Source organism: Elaeis guineensis, chromosome 14 (genome assembly GCF_000442705.2).
Source record: "Elaeis guineensis isolate ETL-2024a chromosome 14, EG11, whole genome shotgun sequence".
NCBI classification, from domain to species: domain Eukaryota; kingdom Viridiplantae; phylum Streptophyta; class Magnoliopsida; order Arecales; family Arecaceae; genus Elaeis; species Elaeis guineensis.
The window spans coordinates 63,702,148-63,720,436 of NC_026006.2; the positions used below are offsets into that span (position 1 = coordinate 63,702,148).

Below are 18,289 nucleotides of genomic sequence, written 5' to 3' on the forward strand. Positions count from 1 at the left end.
TACATAGTATATGATCATACGATACATATTAAATATATAATAAGGTGATATATACTGTAAGCTTTTTAATACACATCGAGCAACGATTTAATACATGCACATATATAAATTGAAATGTAGTTTATCAAATTTAATTTTATCAGTACAGAATATACAACTAATTAATATATACTTGACAAAATATTCATCCAACGTTCCAATACATATTTTTAGATAAAATGATATATAATTTTCAAAATATAGCATTTATCAATACACAGCATATCAGCAAATGATACATACTAGATAGTTTATTGATACATGTTGGAAGTTTTTTTGATACCCACCCAGTAATAATCTAATACATACTTACAAATAAATTGATATATAATTTATCTAATTTAATACTCATTAATATATAATATATAGTCAGTTAATGCACACCTAGTAAAATATTCATCCGACGTTCCAATACACATCTTTAGGTAAAACGATACATAATTTTTGTAAACTTTTAAATGCAAAGACCTTAGAAAAAAAGAGTAATTTGAAAGAAGAGAAAGGACCTTAAGATGTGTATTGGGTCATTATTGCTGAGTGTGTATTAAAAAAATTTACAGTATATATCAATAAGCTATCTAGTATGTATCATTTGCTCATATACTATGCATTGATAAATACTATATTTTGAAAATAATGTATCGCTTTATCTGAAGGTGTATATTGGGATGTTGGATGAATCTTTTGGTAGATATGTATCAACTAGTCATATACTATGTACTAGTGAATAATAAATTCAGTAAACTATATATCAATTTAGCTGTACGTATGTATTGAATCGTTACTAGATATATATTAAAAAAGCTTACAGTATGTAATACCTACGTATATATTTAGGATATATTATATAGTCATATAGTATGTACTATTATGTGCTAAAAATGATGAAGAAAGAGAATATTTTAATTACGAGATTAATAATTAAAAAATTTTTAACTTTTAGATTTATAATTTAAAATTAGTATTAGAAAATATATGATATATTATAAAGCTTGCTCGTATGATCTTTTATAGTGTCTGTCCCATATGATTTTTGTTCCTTCGTTGAGGGGGCAGTGGAAACGATGATGGGTAGGATTCAGGTTTAGCCTGATACATGGATCCAGAAAATGAACATAGGATACGAATCCATTAAGAAAAATAGGATCGAGCCCGATCACTCTGGGTTCAGGCATAAAAGGTAGAACCTGTAGCCCAAGTTTATTCTTTCACCATTTTTTTTTTGTTAACATAACCATATAATAAGGCAATAATTTCACTTTTATTATATGAATTACGTCGCCTACCAAATGGGCAATCAGATGGTTATGTGTGTCACCATCCATTAGTTTGAGCGACGCATCCTCTCTTCTCCTTCTAATGCAGCCCTCCTTCTCATAAACACCTTCATCTTGGTTGGAAGAGAAGAATAGAAGAGGAAAGAAAAAAATAAAAAAAAAATATTAATTTTCTCATGATTGCAAATTTTGTTATATATAAAAAAAAGAGAAATGGAAGAAATATAAATTCTCTCAAATCTGTAATTTTTTTTTCTTTAAATGAAGCGGAATTAAAGAGAAAAAAATTGAAAATTAGTGAATCTTTTATAATTCCTATCTTATTTCTTTAATAATGAAGATTAAAATTAATATTATATTTCGATCCTAAGACTTATTTCAAATTTTCCAACTAAGTTTTCCATCTGAATGAATTTCTGTGGATGGAAAAAATTAATAAAAATAAAAAAAATAAAAAAATTAAAAGGCAAGATTTTTTTCTTAATTTCTATTTTGGGTTTATTGAATTTTTTTCAAAAAATATAATAATAAAAAGAAGGTTACAATAATTTTTTTTTCTTTGTTTTCAATTGAAGGAAAGAAATAACTTTTTTATTTATTTTTTAAACTCAAAAAAAAAATATACCTTCTTTCTTTTTTAGGATTTTTGCATGTATACCTTTCTAAACATCCAAATTTACATGAATATCCTTTCAAAATTGATATTTGCATGTATATCTTTATAAAATACTTGATTTGCATGTACACCCTTCTTTTTTTTTTATTTTTTGTATATATACCCATATCATCTAATACCGTTAAAAAATTAACGGTTTAAAATTTAAATGACTGAAATGCCCTTATGGATATATATATAAAAAAAATTATAAGGGTATATATATAACTAGTAATTTATGAGGATATATAAATATATATTAATTTTGAAAGAATATTCATGCAAATTTTGACATTTAGGAGGGTATACAGGCAAAAATTTTTAATTTAATTTTTTTTATTGTATATTATTTTAATTAGATGGAAAGAATTTAAACATATTAATTAATATCATAGTAAGGATGATTCAAGTACATTAATTTTTATCTATTACTTCTTTGTTGATGTTTATAGTAGGGACAGTTCACTTGTTTAAAGATTTTGTTCATCTATTGTCATTATTCTCAATAGCAATAGTTGAGATATTAGTCCCTAATACAGCTGGACGCTCAATTTTATTCTTGTCTTTGGTTCTTCCTTTGGTCATCCATTCGAACCTTTCCTATTGCAGCTACTTCACCTTTATTTTGGTCTTGACTACCTAATGTTGATTGAGAAAACTGTATATCATTAGCCTCTTTTGTGACAAATAAAAAGTACTCCATCAAATCTTTATATTCTTCAAACAAACTCATTAGTTTATGATCTGTATCTAGAGTCATATAAGACTTAGGTGATAAATGTCTAACCATAGATCAAATCTTTATGGTCTCTTTAAGCTTCAAATTAAATATGTGCACTATATCATCATATAGATTTATATAAGAATAGCGATCAATATCAACTAACTAATTTTTTTGTCTCTCAAAATAATATTTTATTTTTGTAGAATTCTTAATCTTCTTAAAATAACCTCCAAATTTCATCTTCAACTTGAAAAGCGGTTGCTCTATTTTAATAAGCCTGGACATGGAATAAGCAATTATTCATGATAAATCATATACGAAATAAAAATTAATATGATATAAAAATAAAAATAAAAATCATATCCAACAAAAAATTAATAGATAAAAATTAATGTACTTGAATCATTTTTATTATAATATTAATTAATATATTTAAATACTTTCCATCTCGTTAAAATAATATATAATATAAAAAAATTAAATTAAAAATGTTTGCCTGTATACCCTTCTAACATCAAAATTTGCATGAATATCTTTTCAAAATTAATATTTATTTGTATGCCCTCATAAATTACTAATTACATATATATCTTTATAATTTTTTTTACATAATTACCTATAAAAATATTTCAGTCATTTAAATATTAAATCGTTAATTTTTTAATGGTATTAGATGATGTGAATATATATATATAAAATAAAAAAATAATATACATATAAATTAAATATTTTGTATATATATATATATATATATATATATATTAATTTTAAAAAAATATCTATATAAATTTAAATGTTTAGGGAGATATACATATAATTTTTTTTTTTTTTTTTACTCTCCTCACTAATATTTTCTTTTATTTGTCTTCCCCAAACTCCCAACCAAGGTCTAAAGCCTCCTCGCCCGCTTCAGTCGGTTTCGAATGGCTGCGCCTCTTCGGTACGACTCCTCTCAAAGCCTCCTCTAACCCAAGCGCTCTTGCCCTCCTTTGAAGCACTAGCTTCTTTCCCCTTCCAAACTCTAGAATAATGAGGCTTTTTGCTCTTCTCCTCCGCCATCTGATCATGGAGGAAGGAGACGGGAATCCCGCAAGAAGAAGGTCGTCATGCGCATCGGCTACGTGGGAACTGATTACAGAGGTAGCTCGAGATTAAATGTTTCTTTTTTTTTCTTTCTTTCTTTTAGTTTTTTTCTCTCCAAGTTGTTTATTATATTATTGATGGTACTTGAAAGATTTTATATTTTTAACATCGAGAAAACCTGTTTTATCGAGTAAGACCATAAAATAAAATCTTCCTGCATTTGAATTGATAGTTAGATCAAGATTTTATTGGATTCCACTCTTGAACAAAAGGAAAGTGAAAGAATGTTATTCGATAGGACGAATTTTACTTCAAAGGAGCTAAGATTTACCCAAAGATGTTCCGTATATGTTGTTGTCGGATGGGCGTTTTTTGTATTATTACTTGTTGTTTATGTAAATTATCTAAGTGTTGATGGCGTTATGCATCTTATCAGCTTAGCGTGGAAGGATCTTTGCTAAAGCATTCCAGTGTTGACATATAGCAATTGAAGCAGAGTTGGAATCTGCTGTCTTTGAGGCAGGTGGATCCGTGATAGTAAATATGGAATGCAGGTCTGCATAGAATTGGGTGGGCTAGGACTAGCTGAACCGACAAAAGGAGTGAGGGTCACATGTAAATACTTCTTCATTATTTAAATATAATGACATTTTTTATTTTATTTTTGCAGTTGTTAGTATGTACTAATTTTATCTTCATTATGATAAAGTATGTAACCAAATGCTATCATCCAAAAACTTGCACTTTACAAAAGCATAGAAGAAAAATACAGTGCAGGGAAGGAATTTCTTCCTTAATACCTCCTTTATAAGTAGGTGTACACAATAATTATCTGCTTCGAATGCATGAGACCAAGGTGTTAGACTCTTCTCTTGCTTACATAAACCTTCATCATGTCCTAGGAAAGCCTTGGCGCTTGTCATCAGATTGGTCATGTTAATTTAACATGTGATTGTGGTTTTTTAGGATGCTGCATTTATTCGTCAAGAAAAGAAGCTCTGCCCTCTACTTTTAAGGAGGAATTGATAATAAGTGAATTAGTAATTGATATTATGCAGTGACATATATGCTGAACTTACAGCAGGAACTTAATCAAAGAAACATATTCTTGTTACAGCCTCCTTTTAATTGGCAAGCTATCTTCCTATATTTCCTAGTATATGGTAAGGTTCTTTGGCTTACAACGATCTTGAGTATCTTCCACATATGCATTTCTTTTTGTATAGATATCTGCTGATGCCTTGTTGTGACATCTAGAAATCACCTGATATCAGATATGAAAAGCAAGATACCCAGACAAAGTTTTCAAGAAGCTTCTGATTTTAAAAATCTTCTAGTACTTCATCGGAAAATTTATCTCACTTTCCATATTTTTGACTAAGGTTGCATTCATATATGCATTTATATTGGTGCTATTTAAGAACTAGTATTCCAATTGATGCAGTATTCTTGAGAACACCATTTGATGAATGATACCAATGCTTAATCTCAAATTGTTCACAGCTAGGCATTTGTCATGTCTGATGCATGTGAGAGGATCTGATGGATTGCGCTATTTCCGTTGATAACGAAGACTAGATCAGATGGACTTAGAGAGAGAAAAAAGGATAATTAGCAGGAACCTTGTGATGTAAGAAACGAGACACTACCATTTGTAGCTGGCCCTAGGTGGCCTAATTCTTATGTTTTTGTGCTACATGATGTAGAAGATTGATGTAGGTCGGAGATCGCAACAGACAGGGGATCTGGCTACGTGAGATTAGTGTAAGTGTGTGTGTAAGCAGTTGGGTTTAGTATGCTATGACTAAGAAAAAACCTGAGATGCAGATCACCATGATAAACTTGACATGACCCAAATAAGATCTCTTCTACCTTAGAAGGAATTGAAGTCTTCTAATAAAGAAGAAAATCATAAAATAATATTGATGAGTTTTAAAATAATTATTGTAGCAAGAAAATAAATTGAGTAACTAGAAGACTAATTTAAAAACTAGAAAGCTTGATCTAATAGATAACTAGCAAGCAAGAAACAAAAAGTAAAGAGCTAATTGTATACTAGGGTAAGTAGAAGATAAGATCCAAAAAGAAAGCTGGAAAGTAAATTAAGCTAGCATAACCAGTTGTAGAATTGGGCACTAGGCGTGCCAGGCCCTTTTATTTTTTTTTTTAATTTTTTTTTAAATCAGCCCAAATGGCACGGCCAGTTTGAGCCTGTTACGGGCCATGCCAGGCACGGCCCGTTTAAGGCCGTTATGGGGCAGGCCCGGCCCGTAATGGGTAAAAACTTTTTTTTGAGTTATAATGGTTATATTTGGAAAAATGACCATTGTGACCCCTCCAACAGTCAAAAAATGGCTAGATTGAGGGTTATTTGAAAAAATAAAAATTTTGGGATTTCTATAAATAGTGCCATTCTCTTTCATTCTTACCACATAAATTCATCAAACCAATCCTCTTTCTCTCTAATCTCTCTACTCCTATTGATTCTCTCTTTTAGCAGTTCTGCTCTCTTTCATTCAATATTTAGTAAGTAGCAATTATAGTTTAGCAATTCAAGAGTTATACAAGAGGAAGAAGCGTCCTCCTTTTCGAGGTCGAAGTTCAAGAGGCAGCTCTTCTGGCTCTACTCTATCGGCTCTACTCTCTTCGGCTCTACTCCCTGTGAGAGGATTTCTCTGAGGAAATCGAAGCTCTCGAGGAGATCGTAGGCGGTGGGAGCATTGGAGAGATTGATCTCGACGAAGGCTAAGGAGAGGGAAAGGATGAGGAGAAACCCTAGCAGGGTTTCGAGGGTGGGAGCAATTGGTAGGTGGTAGTTTGAGGGGAAGACCATGGCAGCTGGGAGTGGAATAGGATTGAGGGAATATTTTCTAGTGCAGTGGTGTTGAGGTCTGCAAGGAGAGATGTATATATGGAGAGAAGGAGAGTGACTGTTCTTTGTTTGTTCATTAGAGATTTAGCAACAGTTCAGTAGCTGTAGTCAATTATAATATTATAGATTAATATCAGCTTTATGTGCATCAAAAACTGTGTACAAAAATATCCATACAATATGATTTTTACTTTTACAAAAAAATTTCAATATCTTCTTTTTTTTTTTATTTATCCCTCAAGTTCCCAACCTATTTTATTTTATAAAAAGTATTTTTTAAAATAAAAACTTTTAAAACACTCTGTGTCAAAATGCAATGTCGGGCCTGGGCACGTGCCGTGCCAGCCCAGGCACTGAAGGGCTGTGCCGGGCCTAGGCCATAGGCCACCAAACCCCCAACCCAGCCCAACCCAGCCCCTTGTATTGGGCCGTGCCTTAGTGCGGCCCGCTATAGTACTTGGCGGGCCGTGCCAAGCATGGCCCAATTCGTGCCGGGGGCGGCCCAGCCTGATGCCCACCTCTAACCAATTGGATATTCCCCAACTGAATTCATGAATCTGACCAGAGTCATCCTAGTTGTCACTTGGACTTTCCACGTCAATATCATTGCACTAGTTTTGCATAGGGACTGATGGAGTTGTACCAAAAGAAAAAAAGGGCATTCGAGTTGCATGAAGGTTTCTACGAAGTTGCATCACAGCAAGACGGAGTCACACCACCAAGAACACTCAAGAAACTTCTATTCTACTCACTATGCTATAAAAAAGATAAGTCCATGAGATATTTATAGTATTCTAGGGCCTTTATGGTGATAAAGACTCATGGAATCCCATAGAAACTCGGAAAATATCTGAATGAAGGCTCCTAAAAACTAATGCTGCACTTTAAGGGTGCTTCTAAATTCAAGATGAATATTTGACTATGACCTGGGCACCATTAGATTCAATTGATGGTAGCCTGGGTGCGGCAGTCAATATGACTGTGACTAGGACTCAAATTTCTTTGGCCAGCAGGCTTTTTGCTGCTGAAAACTGAATTTGGTGGTATGCTTCTTATCCTTAATTTGCCAATTGATGATTTGACTCTTGTTGGTGGTTCACAAACTCTGACTGCACTCATATGATTTCAATATTTTGCTCATAACATTCTTGTTTAACCTCCGGTTCATGTGATTCGGTTGTATTGGTAAACTTACTGGACAGCAGGCATGAAGGAAGTGATTTCATCTCATGACTTTATTTGTGCTATTATTGGTGAATTTTGAAGTTGCTAATACCTACAAAGCATCCTAATACTACAAACGTTTGAGCTTTGTGTGACCTCCGAGTAAGTGTCACCACATAGCCATGCTTGGCTATAAATTAGACTTCCTATGGTCGCCCATGTTGCTTTACGGCATGCTTGGTGTTGCTTCTGAATGGAAGGAAAAACCAACAACTAGGTTTGCTAGCTTCTCCTAAAGGTGTTTTCTTCCCCCTTCTTATAGAAGCAGTTTTCATATAATGCTATTGTATACTAATTTCCTTTTGGAAAATGCTTTTTTTTTTTCTTTAATAGTCATGAAAGCACATTTTTTAAGAATACAAAACATTCCCTTAGCTCTACTCCTTTGCCTTTAGCATGAATGTCATGGCAGGGGTTTTTTCAGTTTGCATCAAATATATTCCCTTGTGGTACAATCTTTTTCCTTCCTTGTTTGCTAAATCAATGAGATGATCATTTGTTGTAGTGTGCCTCCTAAGTCATCATGATGTATTTAATGCAATCTATCCCATCATAATAATCCAACAAAAGAAACAAAACTTCGACGGCATCTCTCATTTATTTTAAATGCAATAATCACTTGCATCTTTGAATATGCTTATGGTTCTAATATGCTATTGCTTTAGTTCTTTTTTTTGGGAGTCTTTTATTGTGTGTTCTAAATGATACTTCATTACTGTAATTAATTTCTTATTTGATCTGAGCTCAACATATGTTAGGTGCATCTGTTGGCAGCCATGATTTCATTGAAGATGGAGATCGCAGAGCATGCACGGAGACAGAAGATACTGGTGGCATGATTGCTGCAAATTATGTTATTCTAACCTAGTGTCAGTTTTCAGCATATCACCGTCTCATAAGTGAGAACTAGTACCTGAAATTTTTTATGGGTTAATTTATATGCCTTATTACCCAAAAGTGTGAACTAGAATGAGTTTTATATATTACCAAACTAAGTGAATAATATATGGCATTTTAAAAAATATTAAGCAACAGCATGATGAACTTTGTTCCTATTTAACACAAACTGCACACAAAGTAAATTTGGGCATGTTCAGCAGTAGGTAGGCCTTTCTCATCTAAGAGATTTTTTTGTGTCAACAAAGCTGGAAGTTTTTCTCTATGACTTAAGTCCTTGTCAAACTGTATCCTAAGGGGTGCAATTGAAATTTTGATGGCAAGGACTGCTTTGCATACACTAGACCAGTGAATAAGGAGTTTGACCACTTGGACCTTACACTTTGGATTCATCGAGGTCTGGTTAGGAAAGAATAATGGTCTTGGGCAAAAGCAGCTTTTACCTCAAATTTTGTCAGTTGTATTGACCCATCATAATTCTTGTGCTAAGCCTTCTATTTCTGTTCACTTTATTGTGCGGCTAGCTAAGTATACATGCTTTGTTTGCTCTTTAGGTGACTTGAAATAAATATTCTCCATGTTGTAGTAAGTTTTTTTCTTGGAGATACATGCAAACAAATGCATGCATACCAATGTTTAACATCCTGGCGGGATGGGGATGCCATCCTATCCTGTTCCTATGAAAAAAGGGGACCGGGACGGTTCAGACTCTGAAATCCATCCACACGGGGTGAGAAGAAGAAAGAGGAAAGAAGGAAAGATGAATAAAAGAAAAAAATGAAAGAAAAGGAGAAGAAAAATGAGAAAGGAAAGTAATGGAGAAGAAAAAGAAAGAAAAGGGAATAGAAAGAAAGGTAGAAGAAAAGAAAGAAAAAAGTAAGAAAAAAGAAAGATAGGAAGGAAAGAAGAAGGGCAGAGAAATAAAGGACATCTATGGGGATGCATGATCAAAAGTGATGCTGGGACAGTATGGGACAGCAGGGCATCTCGTTCCATGAAGAAATGAGATATGCCTTCATCCCAAGGGATTTAAAATCTTGCTGCATGCATTCACACACAAACAATGCAACCATTAGTAAATATCACCTTCAATGCATTCACTTCAATATTCGTTGTGATGATTCTTTTGCTGCAGTTCCATATTCATCACTGCCCAGCTATGTTACCTAGTTGCTTCCTTCTTTTAGACACAGGGAGATGACACAACATGGCATGCCATTTGGCGGCATTGCCATAACACGGAGTGTCCTGTTAATGTCAGCTAGAAGATTAAGTACTTTACACTTATTTTTGGAGTACCCTGTTGAGAGCACCTTATTGCAATTGCTGGCACTTCTTTTATTAGTACGATCACAATACTCAACATTGATAGTGAAGTGTGTCTGTATGCTTTTAGTGAAGTGTCACATCTATATGTTCTTTTTCTTAGTGTTACAATGGCATAAGTGTAAGTGCAACAAAAATCTGTTATTGACAGTAAACTTACCTGGTCATCAATATATGTATTATATGGAAGAGTCCCTGTGTCAGGATTTTTGGAGGTCAGAGTGTCTAGGTAACGCTGCTACTTAGTGATGTTGTTGATGATGATGTCTTTCTTTTAACAACTGTCTACTAGTTTACATACTAAGGAAAAAGGGTAGCCTATCCCTGAGCCTGCCGAGATAGTTGATATCTTTTACAGAATGCTTTGTTTGGACTGTTATGGCATGTTATAGCAATACTGAAACTCTTACTACTGTTAAGCTTTTTTTTTTTTCCTGTTTTTCTCTTTCTTGGTGATGACTGTAAGAAAGGGAAAAAAAAGAATGCCCCTTAGCTTGCTTCTCAATACTTATTTTTGAATTTGTTTCTGTAGGAATTTTGATGCAAGAAAAGAAAAAAAAAAAAAAGTGGACTGTTCAGATGTACTCTTATCTCCTGCCTGCTGAAATTATTGGAATTGGTTGTGATTCCAGCTCTGCAGAAATTTATGACCATTTATATCAATTCAACAATATACTGAAAAGTTTTGAGGTATATGTTTGTCGCTGGCTTGTATTTGAGTTTGTTTTTACTATGATATCTTGGTTCTCTGGACATTTTGTTCTTTAACGATTAATACATATATAGATCTGTTTCCTCATTTGTGAACAAGTGACATCTGAATTTGGATGAACAGTCTAACAACACTTCCTTATTGAGGAGCCATCCATAAGCCATTCTTGTTTAGAGGTTTATAGTATTAAAGCAGGACTGGTCCATTGTTTTTCCGGCTAAAATGATCTGAAAAGACATGTATATAACACTTTCGATTACATTAGAAATTTAAGATTTTTTCACACAGTCAAGTCAATTATGATTGGGGAGCGTGCCTGTCGTAGATGTCTCAGGAATACATAAAGCATCTATAATTTGATGGCATTTACTGGTCGAATGTTAGACAGCTAACATCTATGGTTTCCATGTAGGGAGTACATTGTGTCCATAAATACTCTGTTCATTCCAAATATAGGAAACAGCCTCCAAAGCAAGGCCATATATAATCAGAAAAACGACTTGCTGAGGATGGGTTGACTGCTGAAGTTGAGGAACGATCTATAAAGTTCTGAGGTTGTGGAGGCTGCACTTGATAAATGTGGAGAACATCCAAACATTCCATGTGACAGTGAGTGAATTAATCTGCCAGGAAAACAAAATGATGAAATTAGAGACTCAGAGTTCCATGTTGCTGTTTGTGCAAGATGGCTTCATGAGCCTCATGAAAATCTTTGCCTATTTTAGATATCTGACAAGTGAGTTTTAAGCAACCATATCAACTATTAGCCACGATGGAGAATTAAGCTTGGAAGTAAATAGTACAATATATGGTCATCTGCAACTGCACTAGTGTATACCATAGGATGATGCCCTATCTTTTAGTTAAAACAAATGTGAGCTTTATTTTAATAAGACACGGGTTTTTTCATCTGAGCTTGTGCATATCTTAATCCAAGTCATACAAATGCTTCACTTTTGTTATTGGGACTGGAGCAGCAGTGAAGTGGGGTTTGCTAAAGATGTCATAGAGTTGTCTCTGGCAAAGTTCTCACATTATTCTACCCTTGTCCCTTCTGAAGTTCTGATCCTTGGGGAAACTGCTACTTTGTGAGAAACTGCCCTGGAAATATAACATGACCTGAAATGGAAATTATGGTCGAGTCTGAAGAAATCCAGAAGCATTTCATGAGTTCTACTCTTTTATGATGTTGCCTCAGTCATCCAAGTTCTTTTATCCATCCAAATCGTCATGGAAAGAATGGGTGGATGGTCTAGATGCGACAGAAGTATTTCAGATGCAGAGCTGGATGTAGTCACAGCTGCTTGGAAAGCATGGAATTAATTTTCTCAAAAGCAAAGAAAATCCTTTTGAGTTACAACTTGGCCTATACTTATTCTCCAGCGAGCGTGCAATAAGGTATGATATCACTCCCCGTTTTTCTACCTAGGTGAAGATATTCTTGCCTCCATCCAGTGCCCTTGACCCTACTGTTGTTTTGAACACTGGAAGCAAGCTTTGCCGTATTGTAAGGGATACATGTGTTGATATCTGTTTGTATTTCTATGAAGGAAAATGTTGTATGCATGATCTTTCATTCAAAAGGCTGTAAATTTTTGTCATCTGTTCTTGATGCCTAGTGAAGTTGAATATGTTTCACGATTAATGAAAGTTTTCTTCAAATATGGAAGTGAAGCATTACACAATTTGATTGTTACGAACCCCTTTGGAGATACTCGAATGATTTTGTTTATCATGCTCTCCTTGGTCCTCCAATCCGAGCTGATATCCCTTGTTGCAAACACTAACATGGTCAAATCATGTTGAAATTTCATCCACCATTGATGCTACTTATAGCTTTTCCAGCCTCACTATTCATTTTGATATTTAAACCTGTGGCATTCTCCTGTCATTCTTGTGACATCACCACTGTCTCATACCTTGATTCGTTCAAAAAGTGGTGTCTTAAAATGACTTGTGCTTCGTTCTTCCTCTTTTGTCTAGTCCTTGATGGCTTCCAAACATAAGTTGCAAACATGAGTTCTTCCTCTTTTGTCTGTACAATGTGGAGTCTTGTGGCAATGCGTCCGTGTCCCCTTTTCTGTGCCATATTTCTTCCAGTGCCATGATTTTGTGATTTACAGATAACACAATTTAACTATACAATGAGGTCATCCAGAAACAAGATTGTACTAGAATAGTTACTGTTGTTGGAGTTAATTTTCCATTGGACTGGGTTAATAAGCTTAAACCATACACCTTAGACTTGAAAAAGCCCCTATATGCTTTAGCAGGGTGTAGCCTTTGCCATGGTCAGAACCATTGGGCTGGGTAACGCTTACACCTAATCCAGTTGTAATGTGTTGCAAACCACGTGTTGGTGGGACAAGAGCTTCTTAGTTAATCCAGCAGCCCTGGCTGAACTGAAAAGGCCCACCGCACTTCCGTTCGACCACCTGCCGTTTGCCCTGTTACTCATTCTTAAAGAATATTAAAAAGGTTGAAAAAGTACCATGCCCTTTGTCTCAAAGTTGAAAAGAGCGGCAAACCGAAGCCTGCCTGCCTGTGGTTTTTAACGTTCACCCAGGTTTAATGTTTAAACCCAGGGGCACCTGCACCTTTATAACTTGTTCCCTTTCCTCTTACTCTTTCAGGGGCCCCTCTCTCGCTCTCGCTCTTTCCTGTGCCTTTTCAGGATGGGCTCTTTGCAGGCATGGGTCTCCGAGCACAAGCTTGCCAGTGTTGGTAAGCAAAACATCTCATCATCTGGCTTCTTCTCATGGTGCAGGAAACAATTAGTGAAGTAGTATGGTTCTATGATGAGCCATTGGCTAAATAAGGAATCCTCTGTCTTTCAGGAACTCTGTGGGCTTCAGCCTTGGTGGCGTCCTTAGCTTACTCCCGTAAAAGAACGCCACACAAGACCAGCCTCAGGCTGATCCATGCTAGGTATTCTTTTAACAGGATAAGTTTCATGTTTTTTTTTTTTTTTTTTTTTTTTCTGGTTGAAAAGGGAGGCTTTGAACCACCTAAAATATTTTGTTGAAAGAAAAAAAGTAAAAAAAAAATGTACACAGTGTAAAAAGATAGAAAAAGAGAAGAAGCAAGACTGCTTGGTGCAGTCTGACAAAAAGGAGAATTATTTCCCTTAAACTTTTTTGTGGCTAGAGTCAGCCATTAGTCCTTGCTATCAGTGTCTTTTATCAATGAGAAAACATGTGTTGTTCGTTTGTTTTTTCATCAGTTTTTCCCCTCTTTCCTCTTGAAATTTGATCACCTCCAAGCGTCTATCTTTTGTCTCAACCTTTTAATAAAGGTAATAATGATTTTGTTGTTTACGCTGGTGGTGGTGCAGGATGCATGCGCAAGCCCTCACCCTTGCAGTGCTCTCAGGTGCAGCACTGAAACATTACTTCGAGACCAATTTTGCCACGGATGAGTCCAAAAATTGAGTCAGCTGCTCTTGCTGGATGATTCCAAGGAACGGTGTCTCATGAAGCATCTTGCAATGATATCATGTTGGTTTGTAGCTTTAGCTTGTGGGGATGGTACATCATGCCTAATTAAATGTGTAGCAAGGTTATGGTAATGAGAATATAGACTGCATCTTGATGATATAATGATACTTGTGATGATGCATGGCCCTTGAAATTAAACGTTATGATTATATGCAATTTATTGTTTTGTTATACCGAACAAAGAAGAAATTACTTTGTCCTTGTGCAGTAGGATTTTCAAGTCCATAATTTTTCTTGATGCTTAATCTGTAATTCTCCTGGAAATATAATTTTTGTTATTTGATGGACAAGCACTTCCATGGAATGTGAATGATGTGGCAGGATGATCACAAAAGATAAATCATTTAAGCCATTCATGATATAGGATACCCAGGTTTAGCTTCGACGATCGGCACCCTTTTCCTTAGCAGAGAGGTCTTTGATTCATGGTGGTGGCACTGTACTTTAAAAAATAAAAAAATAAGGTATAAGATCATTCTTCTGTTTACTATAAAAAATACTTTCAAAAAATACATCTTTACTATGATGAGGAGAGGATTTATGACTGCACCTTTTTAACCTCAAATAGTCTCATATGGTTGGGACTTTTCTAATCAAAAAAGAGAAACTAGTGATAATTTAATGGAATCATAATACATGAAGAGAAAAGAAAAGAAGAAATATATGAGCCTCAATAATGTTTATTTTTCAAGACTAACAGGCCAAATAATAGGAGGTCCATGAAGTCATCGGTCCACTTTTTTTTTTTTTTTTTGGATCATCAACCATAAAAAATTACAGTCGTAGCCATTTCACTTTCATAAATATTTCTCTAATAAAAAATTATAATTATTCATATATTCTGTCAGTAGTAAAGTTTTAATGGAAGGTCACACCTCTTCACATCGCAACATATTTCAGAGATACAAAGTTGCTGCACCCAAGAAACGGGTCTCTATAAAAGTGCTAACGCAACTGGAGGCTGGCTGCCGATGCTTCGCGCTGAGAGTAGATCTCCTAGTTTTGTTTTTGTGTGTTTTTTTTTTTTTTTTCCTTTCCGGCAGGATTATGATGGATAAGACTTCCCCGGATCACGAAGCACAACAGATCACCAAGAAGCCACTGGAGAAGACCTATAAGAGCATTTTTGTGATATTTTAATATTGATATTCACCCCACCCTCTTTAATCTCCTATCATTAAAAATTAAAATTTTATTAAGATACTTCAAAAAATATTTTAATTTTTTTAATATTAACCTATTTCTGATCATTGAATTAAACACAAACTATCTGGATTTCAACTAATCGAAGTATTTATGTATGTGATTAGTACAATAAATATTTCAAAAATTAAAATTATTTTATATTATAATTAAATAATTTTTTTTTAAAATCATCATCATGATTGATGAAGATGAAGGAGCTGTGGGTGGGGCAGCGGTGGAGCGGAAAAGCCACCGATCAAGGGAGAACAGTGGGCGTGCGTGGGGTAGGGGGCTGTAAAAGCTGCCAGCACTAGAAGGTGGGAGAATCGTATGCATGCAGGTGGCGCAGAAGCTACAGGCATCAAAGAAAGGGAATTGTAGGGGCGTAGAAGCCACCGATAGTAGGAGGTGGGAGAATCGTAGGCACGCGAGGGGCAGAGGCCGCGGGCATCGGAGAGGGGGGATTGGGGGCACAGAAGCCACCGACACTAGGGGCGGGGTGGGGGAGTTGGATATGGTGGGGGCTGGAACCTTGGGTGCATAAGGCGGAGGGGGTGGGGGAGATCAAGTAGAAGCCATCAGTGCTAGGGGTGGAAATTGCAGATGCACGTGGGGTGTGGGGGTGCTTGGAAGCTACCAGCTGGCATGCGGGGCGAGGGGGGGGAGGAGGCTGAGGGCAGAGAGGTCGTGGGTGTCGAAGAGGGGCATGAGGGCAGAGGGGTCGCGGATGGCACCGAAGATGGGTAGGAGGTGCGAGAAAGCCATGGATAGATGGAGAAGAAAAAAATAAATAAAATATTTTTTTAAAAAATAAAATATATAAAAATAATGCTATAAAATATATTAATTTTTTTTAATAATAAAATATTATAAAAAGGTATCATGGTACCATGATACATAACAGATCGTCGGGAGGCAACCGAAGAACACATACGAGAGCATTTTTGTGATATTTTGATATTGATATTCACCCCTCCCTCTCTAATCTCCTACCACTATTTGAAGGGAAAATAAAAAAATGTAGTTCAATATTCTTCGTTTCCTTTTCCCTTTTTTTTTATAAAGAACTCATGGTTCATGTGGTCAAGACCACAAGACGGTTCTAACGAAAAGGGGTGACTCTGTGATGTTTCACAGAAATGGTACATATGGTCTTAATGGTGATGGAAATGTCTGTGCAAAATGTACTATCATGGATTTCTGTGACAGATGGTATCTTGTTTGCTGAGAGAGAGGGGCAGGGGTGGGAAGGGCCAACGGGACAATTAAGATTAGCACATAAACCACATAAACTTGTATTCATGCTATTTAAAAATGCATGATACGAGTCTTGATGGCTGTCTCAAAACCCACCAACGTCAGCACCGTGTACGTTCGCTTGGCCGCAATCAATTCCATTCTCATCAAACATTATCGTAAATCCTATATTTGGGTACTTAGAAGCTACATGTTACATTCACATCAGGACCCTTTCCACGATTCTCGATATGGTGTACCGCTTTGCTATCAGGTTATAAGCAAGGTATCAGTTCTTTAAAACCTTTCTCACTGTGACAAAGAGAGGCTTCTTCATGGGAATCATCAACAGCTGGGAAATACTGCATCCATTTGGAACAAGTCCGTAGTGCACAGCTAACTTGATGGAATACCGAAGCCAAGCAAACCTAATCTGGCTCGATTCCTATAAAATACTCTAGTTAAGGAAACTATGGCCCTTGATTATTAAAATATACTGTAGCAGGATCAGGACATATGAGCTTGGGGTTTAATTTAAATGATTACCTGTCCTTATAAGCTCAACACATGAAATTATTTGTGACGTGGGACTAAATACACGTCCTTATAAGCTCAACATATCAAATTATTTGCGATGTGTGACTAAAGACACGTCCTTATGAGCTCAAACACGTCAAATTATTTATGATGTTGGACTAAATACACATCCATTTGAGTTTTTATATACTTTTCTTGTTTAAATCCTAGTGCCATTGCTAAATTAAGAGTTTAAATCTATATATCTATTTATAGACATCACAAGTGGTTTGTAGTTAGGTTCAATAAACTCATGTTACAGTATTATCAAGTCTACGTAGGCTATGAGCTATGTTGACTATAATATCATTTGTAACAATTCAGAACTTCATCCAAAAAATTAGTTGACAGATATTATTTAGGTTTCTAAATTTTGTATAAGTACTCAAGATCTTTTTAATGAATGATCGATGTGGGATTAAATGTACGTCCGTACGAAGCTTCACAAACTGAATCCTTAATTTGACTGACAAGGAAAACTTAATGGTAGAGATACAAAACATGCTAAAGGAAAATCTTTCTGATCCATTCTTGACCCACCACTTGAAGAATCAGCGATAGAACGATACAACTTATTTAAGGTAGCAGATCTCTATTAATGAACTGATTGTGTTGATGAAATTTAGTCCCCTAGAATGGGATCTAAATTTATTAGAGGAAAGCCAGGGAAGCACACTCCAAAAATCTATATGTACATGTTTAAAAAGAAAAACTTATAGTAATCTTTGGTCCTCCAAAGAAATGCTGCTCATGAAGGCCTGCCATCCTGCACCTGCTTGGGCCCTCATTTTCGGTGCATATTATCAATCCATGAATGTGGTCTGTGAGGACATCAATTCCTATTGCGAGGTATACTTAGTTTGCATATTAAGTTGTAACAATCCATTGAATATCTAATATTCCCATATTTTGAACCTTTTGGCTAGAAGGCCATCATGTAAACTTGGCATGATCCAAAATTGACCACAATAAGTAGAACCTTCAAA

General features: G+C 35.3%; 1 protein-coding gene across 3 annotated transcripts; it reads left to right on the forward strand.

Moving 5' to 3' along the window:
• Positions 1 to 3,584: 3,584 nt before the first annotated feature.
• LOC105057180 (uncharacterized) lies at positions 3,585 to 14,510 on the forward strand. 3 transcript variants are annotated; one of them, XM_073248849.1, is made up of 8 exons: positions 3,585 to 3,635; positions 3,767 to 3,835; positions 4,215 to 4,393; positions 8,633 to 8,773; positions 10,630 to 12,207; positions 13,443 to 13,533; positions 13,647 to 13,737; positions 14,144 to 14,510. In XM_073248849.1, exons 6-8 carry the CDS (start codon positions 13,485 to 13,487, stop codon positions 14,238 to 14,240), a joined length of 237 nt encoding a protein of 78 aa, XP_073104950.1. In that variant the 5' UTR covers positions 3,585 to 3,635; positions 3,767 to 3,835; positions 4,215 to 4,393; positions 8,633 to 8,773; positions 10,630 to 12,207; positions 13,443 to 13,484; the 3' UTR covers positions 14,241 to 14,510. The 3 variants fall into 3 exon arrangements, with proteins under 3 accessions (XP_073104950.1, XP_073104952.1, XP_073104949.1); XM_073248851.1 differs by having other exon boundaries at positions 3,595 to 3,835; positions 8,649 to 8,773; XM_073248848.1 differs by lacking the exons at positions 3,585 to 3,635; positions 3,767 to 3,835 and adding an exon at positions 3,945 to 3,968.
• The last annotated feature ends 3,779 nt before the right edge of the window (positions 14,511 to 18,289 follow it).